At 35.3% G+C, this 22,385-nt stretch overlaps 1 protein-coding gene across 1 annotated transcript; it reads left to right on the top strand.

Moving 5' to 3' along the window:
* Positions 1 to 515: 515 nt before the first annotated feature.
* LOC120545090 (tripartite motif-containing protein 16-like protein) lies at positions 516 to 17,092 on the top strand. Its single transcript, XM_039779080.1, has 7 exons — positions 516 to 580; positions 1,556 to 1,649; positions 2,230 to 2,343; positions 2,425 to 2,959; positions 5,236 to 5,301; positions 16,443 to 16,502; positions 17,040 to 17,092. Exons 1-5 carry the CDS (start codon positions 516 to 518, stop codon positions 5,298 to 5,300), a joined length of 873 nt encoding a protein of 290 aa, XP_039635014.1. The 3' UTR covers position 5,301; positions 16,443 to 16,502; positions 17,040 to 17,092.
* The last annotated feature ends 5,293 nt before the right edge of the window (positions 17,093 to 22,385 follow it).

Here is a 22,385-nt window from a genome sequence, read left to right as displayed (position 1 = left end):
GATATCGATATAATCAATATATTGCCCAGCTCTACTTGAGAGTCCCTATATGTCAGGGACAGTCTGCATTTGGCGACTTTAAACTCCTCCACCACTGATGATGGGGGAAGCTGGAGCTGGCCCAACCTAATGTAGAGCCCCAAGGATCTAAAGCTTGTGGGTATTCCCAACAATCTTCTAAGGTGCTTGTTGAACTTCCTCTCCATTTCTTCAACAGTTGATAGGAGCACTTCATATACGGTGAGAAGCCACATGAGTCTCGGGAGCAGGCCATGTTGGTAGATCCAGCACTTGTATTTCCCAGGCAGGCCAGACTTGTCAATCTTCTTCAGACATTCTTCAACTTGTTTTCCAGTAGATGCTGTTCTTGTCTGACAGGGAATCATCCTACCACTTTCCAAGGCATCTAATTGGGTTCCCCTGGATGTTCGGGATCACTTCCCCCTTGAAAATGTAGCTTGAACCTTCCAGTTGTTTTGCCCTTTTGGATCACCAGGCTCCTTGATTTCTTGGGCATGAAGACCATCTTTGCCCAAGTGGCCATGCGATCCAGGTCTGCCAGGACCCATCTTGCCTGCACGTGAGTTGGTGTTATCACGGTAAGGTCATCCATAAAGGCCCTGATGGCTGGCTGTTGCCCTCCTGCTGCAATCTTGGCCCTCTTTACTTTTGTACTCGCTGCATTCCCATTCTCTCTGATGATTCCTACGTCTGTTTCCACTTTTGTCTTTTATAAAAGCTCAGATCTTCAGGTCAGCAGCTTATAAAAACTTAAGTTCTGGGTTCTCTACAATGTTGATAGTTCATATCATATTTAGGCATGTTTCTGTTGTTCAGACGGAATTGAAGAAGTATTTTACAACTTAAAAGATCACGTTTTCAGATGTGTAGCTGGCTTTAACTGAGGCGTCATTTAAAATGAGGAAAATCCAAAGTCAAGGTGCCACTCCTTATCCTGGCATGAATCAAAGCTTGATAACCTCATTGTGTTTTATAATGACGATAAAGCTGAACTTTGAACCTGGATCCCTTGATTTACTCACATTCCAGGATTGTGAGATTATTATACAGCAATTTAAGGGTTTTATGACAGTTTAGTTTGATAAATTTCAGTTGATTTTAAACCAACCAAAGGGAAATTTAAGGGACTTTGAGTAAGAGTCAGAGACGTATTGAGACATCAACAAAATCTGAGGAGCCAGGAAGTATTTTACAACTAGAATGTTGTAATGTCATGTTTTCTGATGTAGAGGACGTTTTAACTAAGGTGTCATTTAAAATGAGGAAACATCGTCCAAACTCAAAGTGCCACTCCTCATCCTGGCAGGAATCAAAACTTGATAACCCCTGCCTGTATTGTATAATGACAATAAATGATAAGACAGTCACACATACTGTAAGTCACAGTCAGACAGTTGTCACTGAGAGGTAAAATGGCGCAGAAAGGAGTTCAGCTGGACCGGGAAACTATTTCTTATTCCATCTGTCTGGATCTACTGAAGGATCCGGTGACTACTCCCTGTGGACACAGCTACTGCGTGAACTGTATTAAAAGCCACTGGGATGAAGAGGATTGTAAGAACAGCTACAGCTGCCCTCAGTGCAGGAAGACGTTCACACCGAGGCCTGTCCTGCTGAAAAGCACCATGGTGGCAGATTTAGTGGAGGAGCTGAAGCAGACTAGACTCCAAGCTGCTCCTGCTGATCATTGCTATGCTGGAGCTGAAGATGTGACCTGTGATGTCTGCACTGGGAGAAAACTCAAAGCACAGAAGTCCTGTCTCATCTGTCTTGTCTCTTACTGTGAGAAACACCTTCAGCTTCATTTCGATGTTGCTCAGTTAAAGAAACACAAGCTGGTGGAGCCGTCCAAGAAGCTCCAGGAGAACGTCTGCTCTCGTCATGATGAGGTGATAAAGATTTTCTGTCGTACTGATCAGCAGCTTATCTGTTCTCTCTGCTCTGTGGAGGAACATAAAGGCCCCACCAACACACGTACACAGCTACAGCAGAGAGGCGAGAGGAAAGGCTCGAGGGGAGGTCGACAAAACATCCAGCAGAGAATCCAGGACAGAGAGAAAGATGTGAAGCTGCTTCAACAGCAGGCGGAGGCCATCAATCTCTCTCTGATAAAGCAGTGGAGGACAGCGGAGAAGATCTTCTCTGAGCTGATCCGTCTCCTGGAGAAAAGAGCTCTCTGATGTGAAGCAGCAGGTCAGATCCCAGCAGAAAAGTGAAGTGAGTCGAGTCAAAGAGCTTCAGGAGAAGCTGGAGCAGGAGATCACTGAGCTGAAGAGGAAAGACGCTGAGCTGAAGAAGCTCTCACACACAGAGGATCACAACCAATTTCTACACTACCCCTCACTGTCACCAATCAGCCAATCTACATCCAGCATCCATATCCGTCCTCTGAGCTGCTTTGAGGACGTGACAGCAGCCGTGTCAGAAGTCAGAGAAGAACTACAGGACGTCCTGAGAGAGAAGAGGACAAACGTCTCACTGACAGGGACTGAAGTGGACGTTTTACTGCCACAACCAGAGCCCAAGACCAGAGCTGGATTCTTAAAATATTCACGTGAAATCACACTGGATCCAAACACAGCACACACACGGCTGTTATTATCTGAGGGGAACAGGAAAGCAACATTAATGAGTCAACAACAGTCTTATTCTAGTCACCCAGACAGATTCACTAACATGTGGCAGGTCCTGAGTAGAGAGAGTCTGACTGGATGTTGTTACTGGGAGGTGGAGAGGAGAGGAGGAGTTTTTGTAGCAGTCGCATACAAGAATATAAGCAGAGCAGGGCTGTCTGATGAATGTGGATTTGGACGAAATGATAAATCTTGGGCGTTAGATTGTATCAACAACAGTTATACATTTTATTACAACAAAGTCAAAACTCCTGTCTCAGGCCCTGAGTCCTCCAGAGTAGGAGTGTACCTGGATCACAGTGCAGGTATTCTGTCCTTCTACAGCGTCTCTGAAACCATGACCCTCCTCCACAGAGTCCAGACCACATTCACTCAGCCGCTCTATGCTGGACTTTGGGTTTATTGGTTAGAACACTCAGCTAAGTTGTGTAAACTGAAATAGCCAGAAGTCATTTAAAGGTTAAATTCTTTGTTTTAACTCTTTTTGGAGACTTATTTAGTTTCCATGTTTGTTGCTGAGAGCTGATTGTTGTGACATTTGCAGGTTATTGAAGATCATTGTATGAACAACAACATTAGAAACATTAAAAAGTTACATATAGTCACTTTAATGAACAGCGTGATGCTTTAAGACAGATATAAACAGATGTTGTAAATATGGATGATGCTCAAAGACTGAGACGGCTGTACACATGTGAAACATAAATTAGCCAGTTATCTTTTCACAAAGCCTAAGACAATGGAAAAAAGATCTTTACAGAGATGATCTGTAGATATTAGTTGTTTGTTATGGTCATGTGGGACGGGCCAAATGTTTGGCGTGACCCAGAAATCAAATCAACCTAAAAGTGTATTTAGCGTCTCTTCCACTGCATGGCTGATGAAGAGAGAAAGCACCAGACCTCCTTCATCCTACACACTTTGTTTTCTTTGTGGACATTTGTAAAGAATTATATAGATAGATTCACATTTATTTGTTTGGCTTATGTTGTTATCATAATCATAATCAATAATTCATTCTTCTACTTTACATTGCTGAGATTCTGGTTCAAACAAAGTGATTGTGTGGATGAAGTGAATGTGTTGATGAAATCATTGAACAAGAGTCTTTGAACAGACTTTACTGATGGGATGTGTGAACAAACTGAAGCTTTACATGATGAATAAACTAACATGAACAAAGTCTTTTCTTCCTGTCTTCATTCCAGGGTTTAATACAAAGCTGACGGAGAAAATGTGAAACTGATATGAGAGTATAACTGAGGCACTTTTCCTCCAGAAACACCACAAAGTACAGTGTTCATGTTTAGAGTCAGTCAGTCTCTGTCCTTTCAACTTTCCTCACTAAAACTGCTCTGTCACAGAGAAATGAGCAGAGTTTTCTATCACTTGTTCCCAGCATTTAAGTAGTGTGTTAGAGCATTTCAATAATCCAATCCACTTTATTTAAATAGCACAATTTAAACAAATAAGGTTACCAAAGTGCTTTACAGAGATAAAAATATAAACAAAAAGAACAACAAAATAAATAAAATAACATCAACAATGACAGCGACAACGAAGACCAAAGCAGCTCTCATGGTGAATCAAAAGCCAGGGAATAAAAATAAGTTTTTAAATGAGATTTAAAGATGTGGAGGGTGGGCGCAACTTTAATGTGTGGTGGTAAATCATTCCACAATTTAGGAGCAGCTGCTGAAAAAGAGCGGTCGCCTCTGGTCTTCAGCCTGGTCCTGGGCACGTTCAGTCGCAGCTGATCCCCAGACCTCAATGACCTTGACGGGGTATAAATATGCAGGAGCTCAGAAATATACTGAGGTGCCAACCCATTTAACGACTTAAAAACAAACAATACAATCTTGAAATGTATTCTAAAATATACAGGGAGCCAGTGGAGTGAGGCCAATAGTGTATATTGGAGTATTTAAGTAGTGTGTGTGTGTGTGACAGTTTCTGAGTAAAGTGTGTGAGAGCGTTTCAATAAAGACACTTGCATCAGTCACCGCAGTAAAAAGTAGGGGTTTACAAAAAAATCAATTCGTATTCAAATCACGATTCAAGCTCTACCGATTCAAAATCGATTCATAGAATTCCAAAAATCAATTCATATTTAAACAAAAAAATTATTATTATTGTATGTCTACTGCAATCACATGATAGATAGATACTTTATTGATCCCCAAGGGGAAATGCAAGGTCCCAGTAGCTTACAGACATCACACACAACATACATATACATCACAACACGACATTACAATAATAAAGAATTCAACAGTAATAATATGGCTGAATCGTTTTTTTAATCAAGAATCGTTTTTGAATCGAAAATCGATATTGAATCGTGAGCCTAAAAATCGGAATTGAATTGTGACATTTTCAGAATCGTACACCCCTAGTAAAAAGTAACACTTAATTTACAGAGCATTTTTAAAAACATGCAGTTACAAAGTTCCGTCACAGAGAACTGAGCAGAGTTTTCTATCACTTGTTGCTTTTTACAGCCAACATTTCCTCTCTGCACTGAGTCAACACTAAAACTAACTGTGTGTGTGTGTGTGTGTGTTTTGTTTTTGGTTCCCAGAGCGTGGAGGGAGCCTCCGCAGCTGCACATGCTCTGTCTCTTCCAGCAGACGCGTACGGGAATGATGTAAGTGGACTATAAAACACACAAAAACTATAAAAACAATTATGCAAGTGTTAAAATAGATATAAAAAAACAAACAGAAAGAAGACATATCGGAGAGGCTGGAAAAATGTTTGGTGTATTTATTGGAAATGTAACATGCAACATATATAATATACCTATTCCTTTTACTATCCTCCTGGGTGATAGATCTTTATTCATGAGCACGGTTTGCACACAGATGCAACCTGCTGAAGAAAAACATCCCCCTCCCCCCCAAAATGTGTTTATCTGATAACTTTTGCTGCAAATGAACAAGAATATGTGGTGGCAGAGGTAACTCCCAGCATGCACTGGACTTAAAAACAACAGCCAGTAGCCGTCTAACCTTTGACCTTTTTGTGTTCCTCTTCTTCTTCTTTCAGCCCCGGCTGGAAGTCATGTGGGCGATGAAGGCCTACAACCACGCTGAAGTTTACTTCAATGTAAGAGCTTTTTTTTCTGATTTTTTAATTCTGGATCATTGCTGAAAAGTGTAAGAACTTTTTCGACATACTATACTATGACTTTTTTTCGACATACTATACTATGACTTTTTTTCAACTTTTTTCGACATACTATACTATGACTTTTTCCGACATACTATACTATGACTTTTTTTCAACTTTTTTCGACATACTATACTATGACTTTTTTCGACATACTATACTATGACTTTTTTTCAACTTTTTTCGACATACTATACTATGACTTTTTCCGACATACTATACTATGACTTTTTTTCAACTTTTCCGACATACTATACTATGACTTTTTTTCAACTTTTTCAACATACTATACTATGACTTTTTTTCGACTTACTATACTATGACTTTTTTTCGACATACTATACTATGACTTTTTTTCAACTTTTTCCGACATACTATACTATGACTTTTTCGACATACTATACTATGACTTTTTTTCGACGTACTATACTATGACTTTTTTTCGACATACTATACTATGACTTTTTATCAACTTTTTCCGACATACTATACTATGACTTTTTTCAACTTTTCGACATACTATACTATGACTTTTTTCAACTTTTTCGACATACTATACTTTTACTTTTCGACTACTATACTATGACTTTTATCAACTTTTTCCGTAACATACTATACTTATGACTTTTTTCAACTTTTTCCGACATACTATACTATGACTTTTTTTTCAACTTTTCACATACTATACTTATAACTTTTTTTCGACATACTAACATGACTTTTATCAACTTTTTCCGACATACTATACTATGGCTTTTTTCCAACTTTTTCGACATACTATACTATAACTTTTTTTCGACATACTATACTATGACTTTTTATCAACTTTTTCCGACATACTATACTATATATGGTTTTTTTTCAACTTTTTTCGACATACTATACTATGACTTTTTTCGACATACTATACTATGACTTTTTTCCTGAATACTATACTATGACTTTTTTTTCAACTTTTTTCTCGGACATACTATACTATGACTTCTTTTTTCGACATACTTTTGTTATGACTTTTTCACCCTTTTTCCACATACTATATTCATGAATTTTTCCCACATACTATACTTATGACTCTTTTCGCTTCACATACTATACTATGACTTTTTTTTTCGGCATTACTATACTATGACTTTTTCGACATACTATACTATGACTTTTTCAACTTTTTCGACATACTATACTATGACTTTTTTTTCCGACATACTATACTATGACTTTTCCGACATACTACTCATGACTTTTTTCAACTTTTTCGACATACTATACTATGACTTTTTTCCACATACTCATACTATGACTTTTTTTTTCGACATACTATACTATGACTTTTCAACTTTTCCGACATACTATACTATGACTTTTTCCCGACATACTATACTATGACTTTTTTTCAACTTCTTTTCATACTATACTATATCCGACATACTATACATGATTTTCCGACATACTATACTATGACTTTTTCAACTTTTTTCGACATACTATACTATGACTTTTTTTCCGACATACTATACTATGACTTTTTTTCAACTTTTTCCGACATACTATACTATGACTTTTTTTCGACATACTATGCCTTTTTTTCGACATACTATGACTTTTTTTCAACTTTTTCAACATACTATACTAGGACTTTTTCGACATACTATACTATGACTTTTTTTCTCGACATTACTATACTATGACTTTTTTTTCAAACATACTATACTAGGACTTTTTTCGAATATTACCATACTATGACTTTTTTCAACTTTTTCCGACATACTATACTATGACTTTTTCCGTACACATATCATATTTTTTTTTCAACTTTTTTCGACATACTTATACTATGACTTTTTTCCGACATACTCACTATGACTTTTTTTCCGACATACTATACTATGACTTTTATCAACTTTTTGACATACTATACTATGACTTTTTTTCAACATACCATACTATGACTTTTTTCCCTTTTTTACTATACTATGACTTTTTTTCTTAACTTTTCGGACATACTATACTAGGACTTTTTTCACATACTATACTAGGACTTTTTGACATACTATACTAGGACTCTTTTCCTCTATCATCCAGCTTTTTCTCACTTTTTTCAACATACTATACTATGACTTGCAACATATATAATATACCTATTCCTTTTACTATCCTCCTGGGTGATAGATCTTTATTCAGGAGCACGGTTTGCACACAGATGCAACCTGCTGAAGAAAAACATCCCCCTCCCCCCCAAAATGTGTTTATCTGATAACTTTTGCTGCAAATGAACAAGAAGATGTGGTGGCAGAGGTAACTCCCAGCATGCACTGGACTTAAAAACAACAGCCAGTAGCCGACTAACCTTTGACCTTTTTGTGTTCCTCTTCTTCTTCTTTCAGCCCCGGCTGGAAGTCATGTGGGCGATGAAGGCCTACAACCACGCTGAAGTTTACTTCAATGTAAGAGCTTTTTTTTCAGATTTTTTAATTCTGGATCATTGCTGAAAAGTGTAAGAACTTTTTCGACATACTATACTATGACTTTTTTTCAACTTTTTTCGACTTACTATACTATGACTTTTTCCGACAAACTATACTATGACTTTTTTTCGACATACTATACTATGACTTTTTTTCAACTTTTTTCGACATACTATACTATGACTTTTTTAAAACTTTTCCGACATACTATACTATGACTTTTCCGACATACTATACTATGACTTTTTCCGACATACTATACTATGACTTTTTAAAAACTTTTTCGACATACTATACTATGACTTTTTCCGACATGCTATACTATGACTTTTTTTCAACTTTTTCGACATACTATACTATGACTTTTTCCGACATACTATACTATGACTTTTTTCGACATACTATACTATGACTTTTTTTCGACATACTATACTATGACTTTTTCCGACATACTATACTATGACTTTTTTCGACATACTATACTATGACTTTTTTTCGACATACTATACTATGACTTTTTATGAAACATACTATACTATGACTTTTTTTCAACTTTTTCAACATACTATGACTTTTTTTTTCAACTTTTTCAACATACTATTACTTTTTTTTAACTTTTTCGAAATACTATACTAAGACTTTTTTCGACATACTATACTAGGACTTTTTTCGACATACTATACTAGGACTTTTTTCGACATTCTATACTAGGACTTTTTTTCTCACTTTTTTCAACATACTATACTATGACTTTTTTCAACTTTTTTCAACATACTATACTATGACTTTTTTTCAACATGCTATACTATGACTTTTTTTCAACTTTTTCGACATACTATACTATGACTTTTTTTCGACATACTATACTATGACTTTTTCCGACATACTATACTATGACTTCTTTTCAACATTTTCCGACATACTATATTATGACTTTTTTTTCGACATACTATGCCTTTTTTTCGACATACTATGACTTTTTTTCAACTTTTTTCAACATACTATACTAGGACTTTTTTCGACATACTATACTAGGACTTTTTTTCGACATACTATACTAGGACTTTTTTCAACTTTTTCCGACATACTATACTATGACTTTTTTCAACTTTTTTCGACATTCTATACTATGACTTTTTTTCGACTTACTATACTATGACTTTTTCCGACATACTATACTATGACTTTTTATGAAACATACTATACTATGACTTTTTTTCAACTTTTTCAACATACTATGACTTTTTTTCAACTTTTTCAAAATACTATGACTTTTTTTCAACTTTTTCGAAATACTATACTAGGACTTTTTTCGACATACTATACTAGGACTTTTTTTGACATACTATACTAGGACATTTTTCGACATTCTATACTAGGACTTTTTTTCTCACTTTTTTCAACATACTATACTATGACTTGCAACATATATAATATACCTATTCCTTTTACTATCCTCCTGGGTGATAGATCTTTATTCAGGAGCACGGTTTGCACACAGATGCAACCTGCTGAAGAAAAACATCCCCCTCCCCCCCAAAATGTGTTTATCTGATAACTTTTGCTGCAAATGAACAAGAAGATGTGGTGGCAGAGGTAACTCCCAGCATGCACTGGACTTAAAAACAACAGCCAGTAGCCGACTAACCTTTGACCTTTTTGTGTTCCTCTTCTTCTTCTTTCAGCCCCGGCTGGAAGTCATGTGGGCGATGAAGGCCTACAACCACGCTGAAGTTTACTTCAATGTAAGAGCTTTTTTTTCAGATTTTTTAATTCTGGATCATTGCTGAAAAGTGTAAGAACTTTTTCGACATACTATACTATGACTTTTTTTCAACTTTTTTCGACTTACTATACTATGACTTTTTCCGACATACTATACTATGACTTTTTTTCGACATACTATACTATGACTTTTTTTCAACTTTTTTCGACATACTATACTATGACTTTTTCCGACATACTATACTATGACTTTTTTTAAACTTTTCCGACATACTATACTATGACTTTTTCCGACATACTATACTATGACTTTTTTTCAACTTTTCCGACATACTATACTATGACTTTTTTTCAACATTTTCAACATACTATACTATGACTTTTTTTCAACATACTATACTATGACTTTTTTTCGACATACTATACTATGACTTTTTTTCAACTTTTTCCGACATACTATACTATGACTTTTTCCGACATACTATACTATGACTTTTTTTCAACTTTTTCGACATACTATACTATGATTTTTTCGACATACTAATACTATGACTTTTTTTTACATATACCTATGCCTTTCGACATACTATGACTTTTTTTTCAACTTTTTTCAACATACTATACTAGGACTTTTTCGACATACTATACTATGACTTTTTCAACTTTTCCGACATACTATACCATGACTTTTTTCAACTTTTTTGCGATTCTATACTATGACTTTTTTCGACTTACTATACTATGACTTTTCGACATACTATACTATGACTTTTCCCGACATACTATACTATGACTTTTAAAACTTTTCGACATACTATACTATGACTTTTTCCGACATGCTAATACTATGACTTTTTTTCAACTTTTCGACATACTATACTATGACTTTTCGACTATACTAATACTAGCACTTGGCAATACTATACTATGACTTTTTTCGACATACTATACTATGACTTTTTCCGACATACTATACTATGACTTTTTTTGACATACTTATATGCTTTTTTTTCGACATACTATACTATGACTTTTTATGAAACATACTATACTATGACTTTTTTTCAACTTTTTCAACATACTATGACTTTTTTTTCAACTTTTTCAACATACTATTACTTTTTTTAACTTTTTTAGAATACTATACTAAGACTTTTCGACATACTATACTAGGACTTTTTTCGACATACTATACTAGGCCTTTTTCGACATTCTATACTAGGCTTTTTTTCTCACTTTTTTCAACATACTATACTATGACTTTTTTCAACTTTTTTTCAACATACTATATGACTTTTTTTCAACATGCTATGCACTGACTTTTTTCAACTTTTTCGACATACTATACTATGACTTTTTTTTAGACATACTATACTATGACTTTTCCGACTATACTATGACTTCTTTTCAACATTTTTCCGACATACTATATTATGACTTTTTTTTCGACATACTATGCCTTTTTTAGCATACTATGACTTTTTTTTCAACTTTTTTCAACATACTATACTAGGACTTTTTTGACATACTATACTAGGACTTTTTTGACATACTATAAGGACTTTTTTCAACTTTTTCCGACATACTATACTATGTTTTTTCAACTTTTTCGACAATCTATACTATGACTTTTTTGACTTACTATACTATGACTTTTTCCGACATACTATACTATGACTTTTTATGAAACATACTATACTATGACTTTTTTTCAACTTTTTCAACATACTATGACTTTTTTTCAACTTTTTCAAAATACTATGACTTTTTTTCAACTTTTTCGAAATACTATACTAGGACTTTTTTCGACATACTATACTAGGACTTTTTTTGACATACTATACTAGGACATTTTTCGACATTCTATACTAGGACTTTTTTCTCACTTTTTTCAACATACTATACTATGACTTGCAACATATATAATATACCTATTCCTTTTACTATCCTCCTGGGTGATAGATCTTTATTCAGGACCGCACGGTTTGCACACAGATGCAACCTGCGAAGAAAAAACATCCCCCTCCCCCCCAAAATGTGTTTATCTGATAACTTTTGCTGCAAATGAACAAGAAGATGTGGTGGCAGAGGTAACTCCCAGCATGCACTGGACTTAAAAACAACAGCCAGTAGCCGACTAACCTTTGACCTTTTTGTGTTCCTCTTCTTCTTCTTTCAGCCCCGGCTGGAAGTCATGTGGGCGATGAAGGCCTACAACCACGCTGAAGTTTACTTCAATGTAAGAGCTTTTTTTTCAGATTTTTTAATTCTGGATCATTGCTGAAAAGTGTAAGAACTTTTTCGACATACTATACTATGACTTTTTTTCAACTTTTTTCGACTTACTATACTATGACTTTTTCCGACATACTATACTATGACTTTTTTTCGACATACTATACTATGACTTTTTTTCAACTTTTTCGACATACTATACTATGACTTTTTCCGACATACTATACTATGACTTTTTTTAAACTTTTCCGACATACTATACTATGACTTTTTCCGACATACTATACTATGACTTTTTTTCAACTTTTCCGACATACTATACTATGACTTTTTTTCAACATTTTCAACATACTATACTATGACTTTTTTTCAACATACTATACTATGACTTTTTTTCGACATACTATACTATGACTTTTTTTCAACTTTTTCCGACATACTATACTATGACTTTTTCCGACATACTATACTATGACTTTTTTTCAACTTTTTCGACATACTATACTATGACTTTTTTTCGACATACTATACTATGACTTTTTTTTCGACATACTATGCCTTTTTTTCGACATACTATGACTTTTTTTCAACTTTTTTCAACATACTATACTAGGACTTTTTTCGACATACTATACTATGACTTTTTTCAACTTTTTCCGACATACTATACTATGACTTTTTTCAACTTTTTTCGACATTCTATACTATGACTTTTTTCGACTTACTATGACTTTTTCCGACATACTATACTATGACTTTTTATGAAACATACTATACTATGACTTTTTTCAACTTTTCAACATACTATGACTTTTTTCAACTTTTTTCAAAATACTATGACTTTTTTTCAACTTTTTCCGGAAATACTATACTAGGACTTTTTTTCGACATACTATACTAGGACTTTTTTGACATACTACATACTAGGACATTTTTCACCAATTCTATACTAGGACTTTTTTTCTCACTTTTTTCAACATACTATACTATGACTTGCAACATATATAATATACCTATTCCTTTTACTATCCTCCTGGGTGATAGATCTTTATTCAGGACCACGGTTTGCCACAGATGCAACCTGCTGAAGGAAAAACATCCCTCCCCCAAAATGTGTTTATCTGATAACTTTTGCTGCAAATGAACAAGAAGATGTGGTGGCAGAGGTAACTCCCAGCGTGCACTGGACTTTAAAACAACAGCCAATAGCCGACTAACCTTTGACCTTTTTGTGTTCCTCTTCTTCTTCTTTCAGCCCGGCTGGGAGTCGTAATGGTGATGAGGGCTACAACCGACGCCGAAGTTTACTTCAATGAAGAGCTTTTTTTCAGATTTTTTAATTCTGGATCATTGCTGAAAAGTGTAAGAACTTTTTCGACATACCTACTACATGACTTTTTTCAACTTTTTTGACTTATTATACTATGACTTTTTCCGACAAACTATACTATGACTTTTTTTCCACATACTATACTATGACTTTTTTCAACTTTTTTAATATACTATGACTTTTTTAAAACTTTTCCGACATACTATACTATGACTTTTTCCGACATACTATGACTTTTTCCGACATACTATACTATGACTTTTTTAAAACTTTTTCGACATACTATACTATGACTTTTTCCGACATACTATACTATGACTTTTTTTCAACTTTTCCGACATACTATACTATGACTTTTTCCGACATACTATACTATGACTTTTTTTCAACTTTTCCGACATACTATACTATGACTTTTTTTCAACATTTTCAACATACTATACTATGACTTTTTTTCAACATACTATACTATGACTTTTTTTCAACATACTATACTATGACTTTTTTTCAACATACTATACTATGACTTTTTTTCAACTTTTTCGACATACTATACTATGACTTTTTTTCGACATACTATACTATGACTTTTTATCAACTTTTTCCAACATACTATACTATGACTTTTTTTCAACATACTATACTATGACTTTTTATCAACTTTTTCCAACATACTATACTATGACTTTTTCCGACATACTATACTATGACTTTTTTTCAACTTTTTCGACATACTATACTATGACTTTTTTTCGACATACTATACTATGACTTTTTTTCAACTTTTTCCGACATACTATACTATGACTTTTTCCGACATACTATACTATGACTTTTTTTCAACTTTTTCGACATACCTATACTATGACTTTTTTTCGACATACTATACTATGACTTTTTTTCGACATACTATACTATGACTTTTTATCAACTTTTTCCGACATACTATACTATGACTTTTTCCGACATGCTATACTATGACTTTTTTTCAACTTTTTTCGACATACTATACTATGACTTTTTCCGACATACTATACTATGACTTTTTTTCAACTTTTCCGACATACTATACTATGACTTTTTTTCAACTTTTTCAACATACTATACTATGACTTTTTTTCAACTTTTTCCGACATACTATACTATGACTTTTTCCGACATACTATACTACGACTTTTTTTCAACTTTTTCGACATACTATACTATGACTTTTTCCGACATACTATACTATGACTTTTTTTCAACTTTTTCAACATACTATACTATGACTTTTTTTCGACATACTATACTATGACTTTTTTTCGACATACTATACTATGACTTTTTTTCAACTTTTTCCGACATACTATACTATGACTTTTTTTCGACATACTATACTATGACTTTTTTTCAACTTTTTCGACATACTATACTATGACTTTTTCCGACATACTATACTATGACTTTTTTTCAACTTTTTTGACATACTATACTATGACTTTTTTTCGACATACTATACTATGACTTTTTTTCGACATACTATACTATGACTTTTTATCAACTTTTTCAGACATACTACACTATGACTTTTTTTCAACTTTTTCCGACATACTATACTATGACTTTTTTTCAACTTTTTCAACATACTATACTATGACTTTTTTCGACATACTATACTATGACTTTTTTTCGACATACTATACTATGACTTTTTTTTCGACATACTATACTATGACTTTTTTTTCGACATACTATACTATGACTTTTTTTCGACATACTATACTATGATTTTTTTTTCGACATACTATACTATGACTTTTTTTCAACTTTTTCCGACATACTATACTATGACTTTTTTTCAACTTTTTCGACATACTATACTATGACTTTTTTTCGACATACTATACTATGACTTTTTCCGACATACTATACTATGACTTTTTTTCAACTTTTTCGACATACTATACTATGACTTTTTTTCAACTTTTTTCGACATACTATACTATGACTTTTTTTCGACATACTATACTATGACTTTTTCCGACATACTATACTATGACTTCTTTTCAACTTTTTCCGACATACTATACTAGGACTTTTTTTTCGACATACTATGCCTTTTTTTCGACATACTATATTATGACTTTTTTTTCGACATACTATGCCTTTTTTTCGAAATACTATGACTTTTTTTCAACTTTTTTCAACATACTATACTAGGACTTTTTTCGACATACTATACTATGACTTTTTTTCGACATACTATACTATGACTTTTTTCAACTTTTTCCGACATACTATACTATGACTTTTTTCAACTTTTTTCGACATTCTATACTATGACTTTTTTTCGACTTACTATACTAGGACTTTTTCTGACATACTATACTATGACTTTTTATGAAACATACTATACTATGACTTTTTTTCAACTTTTTCAACATACTATGACTTTTTTTCAACTTTTTCAACATACTATGACTTTTTTTCAACTTTTTCGAAATACTATACTAGGACTTTTTTCGACATACTATACTAGGACTTTTTTCGACATACTATACTAGGACTTTTTTCGACATTCTATACTAGGACTTTTTTTCTTACTTTTTTCAACATACTATACTATGACTTGCAACATATATAATATACCTATTCCTTTTACTATCCTCCTGGGTGATAGATCTTTATTCAGGAGCACGGTTTGCACACAGATGCAGCCTGCTGAAGAAAATCATCCCCCTCCCCCCAAAAAAATGTTTATCTGATAACTTTTGCTGCAAATGAACAAGAAGATGTGGTTGCAGAGATAACTCCCAGCATGCACTGGGCTTAAAAACAACAGCCAGTAGCCAAATAACCTTTGACCTTTTTGTGTTCTTCTTTCAGCCCCGGTTGGAAGTCATGTGGGCGATGAAGGCCTACAACCACGCAGAAGTTTACCTCAATGTAAGAGCTTTTTTTTTTTCAGACTTTCATTCTGGATCATTGTAAAAGAAAAATACCTGCAGATTCCGTTTGGGTCTGGTAATAACGTATAGTAGGAGTGACAAAATATACAGACAATAACACGAAACGGTACAACAAAAACAGACATTTGGATTTGAATTTGGTGGATGTTTTTAGTTTTTATTAGTGATTAGTTTCTCTTCAGTTAAGTTCTTCGTAGTCCTGTGCACATCATTGGTAACAAAGTTCATAGTTCTCAGGCTTCCTCCAACAACGCTCATAAAGATATGTGTACAAGAAAACAGGAAAGTAAAATTAGAATCTAAGACGTAAAATAGTGCAGTAGTTAAAATATAGGAATAAAATATATTCTATAAAATGAACTACTGTGGTAGACAGGTGTACAGGAATGGCAAAATGCATCAACTGTAATGTAAACAGGTTGTGCAGTAAAGTATGTATGTTGTAGACAGGTGTGTGTACGTTTATTGTATTATTCCACTAAAAGATGAACTAAAACTCTTCTTCTCTCTTCAGCTCATTTCATCCGTGGATCCAAAGTTCCTGAAGCTGACGAAACTGCTCGACATAAAGCTGCTGAAACCAGACGACCTGAAATCTGACGAGGCCAAAGAGCCTGACAGCCCCGTCTCATTCCACTCACATTTCTTCAGATCGTTTAGGGTTAGGGTCAGTGTGGCTCTCATGAAAACTGTACTATACTATGACTTTTCTCACTTTTTTCGACTTTTATCGCCATACTAAACTATGACTTTTTTTGACATACTATACTATGACTTTTTTCAACTTTTTCCGACACTATGCTTATTTTTTTTTTTTTACTATTTTCGACATACTATATTATGACCTTTTATGACTTTTTTTCGACTTTTTTCGTTGTACTATAGCATGACGTTTTTTCCAACTTTTCGACATTCTATACTATGGCTTTTTTGGCAACCTTGACATTTACTCCATCCAGCCATTATAAGTTTAGATTTTCATATGTATAGATTTGTTGGGGGGCATTTTCAGGTCATTACAGTAACTCAGTGTATAAGATGTGAAATGTTTGTTTGCAGACGTGGCGTCCGTTCTGTAACCAGTTTGAAGGGCTCATTGAAGATTTTAACTACGGCACTCTACTCCGTCTGGACTGTGAGAAAGATTACACGGAGGAGAATACTATATTTGTAAGTTTGTGTGTCACAGTGGGAAATCAATATATTTTTAAAAAAGTGAGACAAAAAGCAAGTAATGTTTTTCTGTTTTTCAGCCACCAGGGTGCAGTTCTTCGCTGTTGAAATCGCCCGCAACAGAGAAGGCTACAACAACACTGTGTTCATGTCCAAATCTTCAAAGAGCTAGTCATCAAATGAACATTCAAAGATTCAAAAATAAATGTTGACCTATTTTTGCAACAAACCATATATATAACATAGTATGTTGAAAAAAGTGATAAAAAAGCCATAGTATAATATGTCGAAAAGTCATAAAAAGTCTTAGTATATTATGTCAAAAAAAGTGATAAAAAAAGTCAGATTAGATTAGATTCAACTGTATTGTCATTGTGCAGAGTACAAGTACAAAGACAGCGAAATGCGGTTTGCATCCAATCAGAAGTGCAAAAAAGGCAGACAAGTGCAATGTGATATTCATGTATAGACAGGTGGTGGATAGACAGGACAAGAACTATATTGCAGTGTTATAAGAGCAGAATAAATGTGGCTATGTAATATGAACAATGTATGAACAACACATGCAGATATGTGAAATTATACTAGTAGTAAGAATAATATAGATATAGATATATGCATTGTTTTAACAGAATATATAATAAGAAAAACAGAATAACTATGAATATTCTGAATGAACCATAAAGAGAGATATGTACAGTATGTACAGCTATGTGCAGTGTGGTAACATTATAAGAGTAGTAAGAATAAGTGTATGTGCAGGATGAATAGTATGAAGAGCAGTAGACTATGACTATGTATAAGTGTAATTACAGTATGTACATCTGTAAATAAATGGTCATGGGCAGAGCAGTTGCCATACCAGACTGTGACACAGTTGGTGAGGATGCTCTCGATGGTGCAGCGGTAGAAGTTCACCAGGATCTGAGGAGACAGAGGACCTTCTTGGGTCTCCTCAGAAAGAAGAGACACTGGTGAGCCTTCTTGATCAGGGTGGAGGTGTTGAGGGTCCAGGAGAGGTCCTCCTGGAGATGTGGACACCCAGAAACTTGAAGCTGGTGACACGCTCCACCTCAGTCCTGTTGAGGAGGATGGGGGTGTGTGTGCCAGCTATACACTTCCTGAAGTCCACAATGAGCTCTTTGGTCTTCTTGGTGTTTAGAGCCAGGTTGTTGTCAGTGCGCAGTATAGTATAGCATATTGAAAAAGTGATAAAAAAAGTCATAGTATAAGTATGTCGAAAAATGATAAAAAGTCATAGTATAGTATGTCGAAAAAAAAGTGATAGTATGTCGAAAAAATTCATAGTATAGTTTGTCGAAAAAAAGTCATAAAGTCATAGTATAAGTATGTCGAAAAGTGATAAAGTCATAGTATACTATGTCGAAAAAAGTCAATATAGTATGTGGAAAAGTCATAAAAAGTAATATAGTATGTCGAAAAAAGTGAGATAAAAATTCATAGTATAGCACGTCGGGAAAAGTCATAGTATATTATGTCGAAAAAAACTGAAAAAAAGTCATAGTATATTATGTCGAAAAAAACTGAAAGAAAGGGGCGACCTCTAGCTCCCCCAGTGAGAGCGTGCGCCCTGGCTGAGTACTTTGCAGCGGCGCGGGTTCGAATCCGACCTGCTGCTTTTCGCTGCGTGTCCTCTACCATCTCTCTCCCACCTTTCATGTCTATCCACTGTCACTTTATAATAAAGGTAAAAGCCCCCAAAAAAATTCTTAAAAAAAGAGAAAAAAGTCATAGTATAGCATGTCTAAAAAAAAAATAAAAAAAAATGTAATGTATAGAACACAAATAGTAAAACAATTCATAATAACGAGAATTTCAAAAAATAAAAATAATCCTGTTATAACATGAGAAGTGGACCGTTTGAATTAGCAGCAGCAACACCATATAAAGACTTTTGGGTGAAATGTTTCCGACAGAATGAGTCCAAAGACTCTGAAGAGGAACAAAGTGAGAAGAGAGGAGAGCAGGGATGTAAAAATCAATGAGGTTTATTTGCAGTCACAATGCTTACACTATATGTAAGAGACATCCAAACAACTCAAACAGCTATTCACTCTATGGACCCAACACATTCACATCAGGGACACAAACCAAAAAATTAGAAACTCAATAAACATCCATGAGTGCTGACATGGTTAGAAATGAGCTAGTTGTCACAAACAGTTAGCAGCAACATCGTAGAGAGTAACACAAGTTGCTAATAGACTCCACTCCGGCTTTCTCTTTTTACACTGTTCTGACTCGGGTCCATTCTTCGGATATTTTAAAACTAAACTGGATTCCTTCAAAAAGGAGCTCTTGATGTCTCGATAACCGGGAACTGAAGTTTTCCCGTCCGTCGTTCCATCGTTGAGATTTGATCCTATTTAAAGGTGACGCAGACCTCGGCTGTTAGAGCTCCGTCGTGGCTTCGCAGCACCGTGAGACGACCACGCACACACACCAGGCAACAGAGAGCGACACGCACACACACGCACTCACACACACAACACACACCACACACACACACCAAAAAGGACTCCGCTGCAGGACCTAAAGGGGAGGAGAGGGGGTTTGGGGGCAGTCCCAGAACCTGGTCCGACGAATCCAGAGTGTAAACAAAATGGTGGAAACTGCACCCGGCCTACCAGAGGGGAAAATGGAGCTGTGACCATGTTGCTTACACGTCGATCAAAGCAAGCAAGTGTGTGTGTGTGTGTGTGTGTGTGTGTGTGTGTGTGACCGACAGGACGTTGCTGCTGTTGCCGTGTCACGATGCTTTGGGGAGAAAAGGCCGAGCTGAAATTTTTTTTTTTTTAAAACCTCGCTGTTGTCTCCGTTCCGGCTCTGGGTCGCGCTAACGTTACCACCTTACAACAGAGTTGTTACGGTAACGCTTCACTCAAAGGTATCTACATAAGAGTGACATGACAACTGTCATAACTATGACATCACACAGTCACGACACATGAGCCCCAACTCTAACCCTAACCCCAGTGGCGCCGGCCAGCGCATACCGTTGGCCTCCATTCAACTGCGCGAGGGGAGGCCTCTCGGAATCAAACTACTCTAACCCTAACGCTAACTCATGACAAAAACCTAATGACACTTACTAAAAGAAGCGTTATGTCATAAATGTGTATGACTGTTTATAAAGTTTACGAATGTAATGTCACTCTTATGTCGATACCTTCAAGTAAAGTGTTACCGTAAAAACTTTATTGTAAGGTGGTTACAATATACTTACAATAAACTTCTTACTGTAAGAGGGACATGACACTGTCATGAACATGTCAAACGTTTAGGACTTCTGTCATTAAGTGTCCTGTTTTTGTCATGACAAGTTGACATTGTTTGGGTTGTCTTGATTATGACAACTTGACATTAATCAAAGTGACATTACCAGAAGTCTTGGTCATGACAAGTTGACATTTGTTTGGGATGTCTTTGTAATGACAACTTGACGTTAAATTTCTTTATGACACGTTCATGACAGTGTCATGTCACTCTTACGTAGATACCTTCTAGTAAAGTGTCACCGTGAGAAGTATATTGTAACCACATTACAAATTAACTTCTTACGGTAACACTTTACTTGAAGGTATCGACATAATGTCATGTCATAACTGTGATGTGACACTGTCATGAATGTGTCATGAACGTTTAGGACTTCTGTCATTAAGTGCCATTCGGTTTTTGTTCATGACAAGTTGACATTGTTTGGGTTGTCTTGATTATGACAACTTTTCACATTAATCAAAAGGGACATTAACCACAAGTTGTCTTGGTCATAGAGAAGTTGACATTACATTTATTTTGGGTTGTCTTTGTCATGAAAACTTGACATTAAATGTATTCATGACAAGGTCATGTCATAGTTAAAGTACAGTGTAACCTAAACTTCTAACTAGAGCTGCAAATATTGATGGCTGAATGGATAAAATTTAATCTCCAGCTATTTTGATAATGGATTAATCTCAGAGTCCTTTTTTTATTGGCTGACGTCAACAGTCACACTTCTCTGACATCAGCGTGTTAAATGTGAATAGGTTTCTAGTGTCTTCTCTCCTCTGGGACAGGAAACTGAAGATCTTTGAGTTGTGGACCAAACGAGACATCAGAGGACGTCATCTCGGGGCCGTGGGACGCCCGCACACCGCGAACGTGAAGCATTTAACGTGATAATTGATCGTCACAACGTGAAACCTTCCCCGTTACAGCGTAATAAAAAGTATATTGCTGTAACAAAATGCTCTTGTAACTTGATACCTTCGCATGTCTTGAAAATATCTTGCTTATAAAAATGTGAGAAATATATTGTTATTACAAACAAACTCGTGTAATAACGCGATACAGGACGCAGACTTTTCTTGTGTCTGGCGTGGCAGCAATGTGCTTCCGTAGCCTCTGAAATGAGTTCTCTAAAATTTAAAATGTAATCCGGAAGCTTTAAGAGACTCCGCTGACACGGCCGTGGATGCACAGGGAAGTTTTTCGGGACTTGAGCGTCGGAGGAGACACGACAACGAGGCTGGACAAAAAAAAAAAAGCCGGCAGGATTGGCCGTGTGAACGCCGTGGAGGCCGCTGCAGCGAGCGAGCGTGGCTATTTACATCAGGTGGACCAGAGACTCGAGGGAAATGTACAACGTGGATGCTCTGGCTCTCTCCCTTTCTCTCCGTTAGTG

This window comes from Perca fluviatilis, chromosome 17, assembly GCF_010015445.1.
Source record: "Perca fluviatilis chromosome 17, GENO_Pfluv_1.0, whole genome shotgun sequence".
Lineage (NCBI taxonomy): Eukaryota > Metazoa > Chordata > Actinopteri > Perciformes > Percidae > Perca > Perca fluviatilis.
Note: the sequence above shows the minus strand (reverse complement) of the source record. Positions and strands in the feature narration are given on the sequence as shown.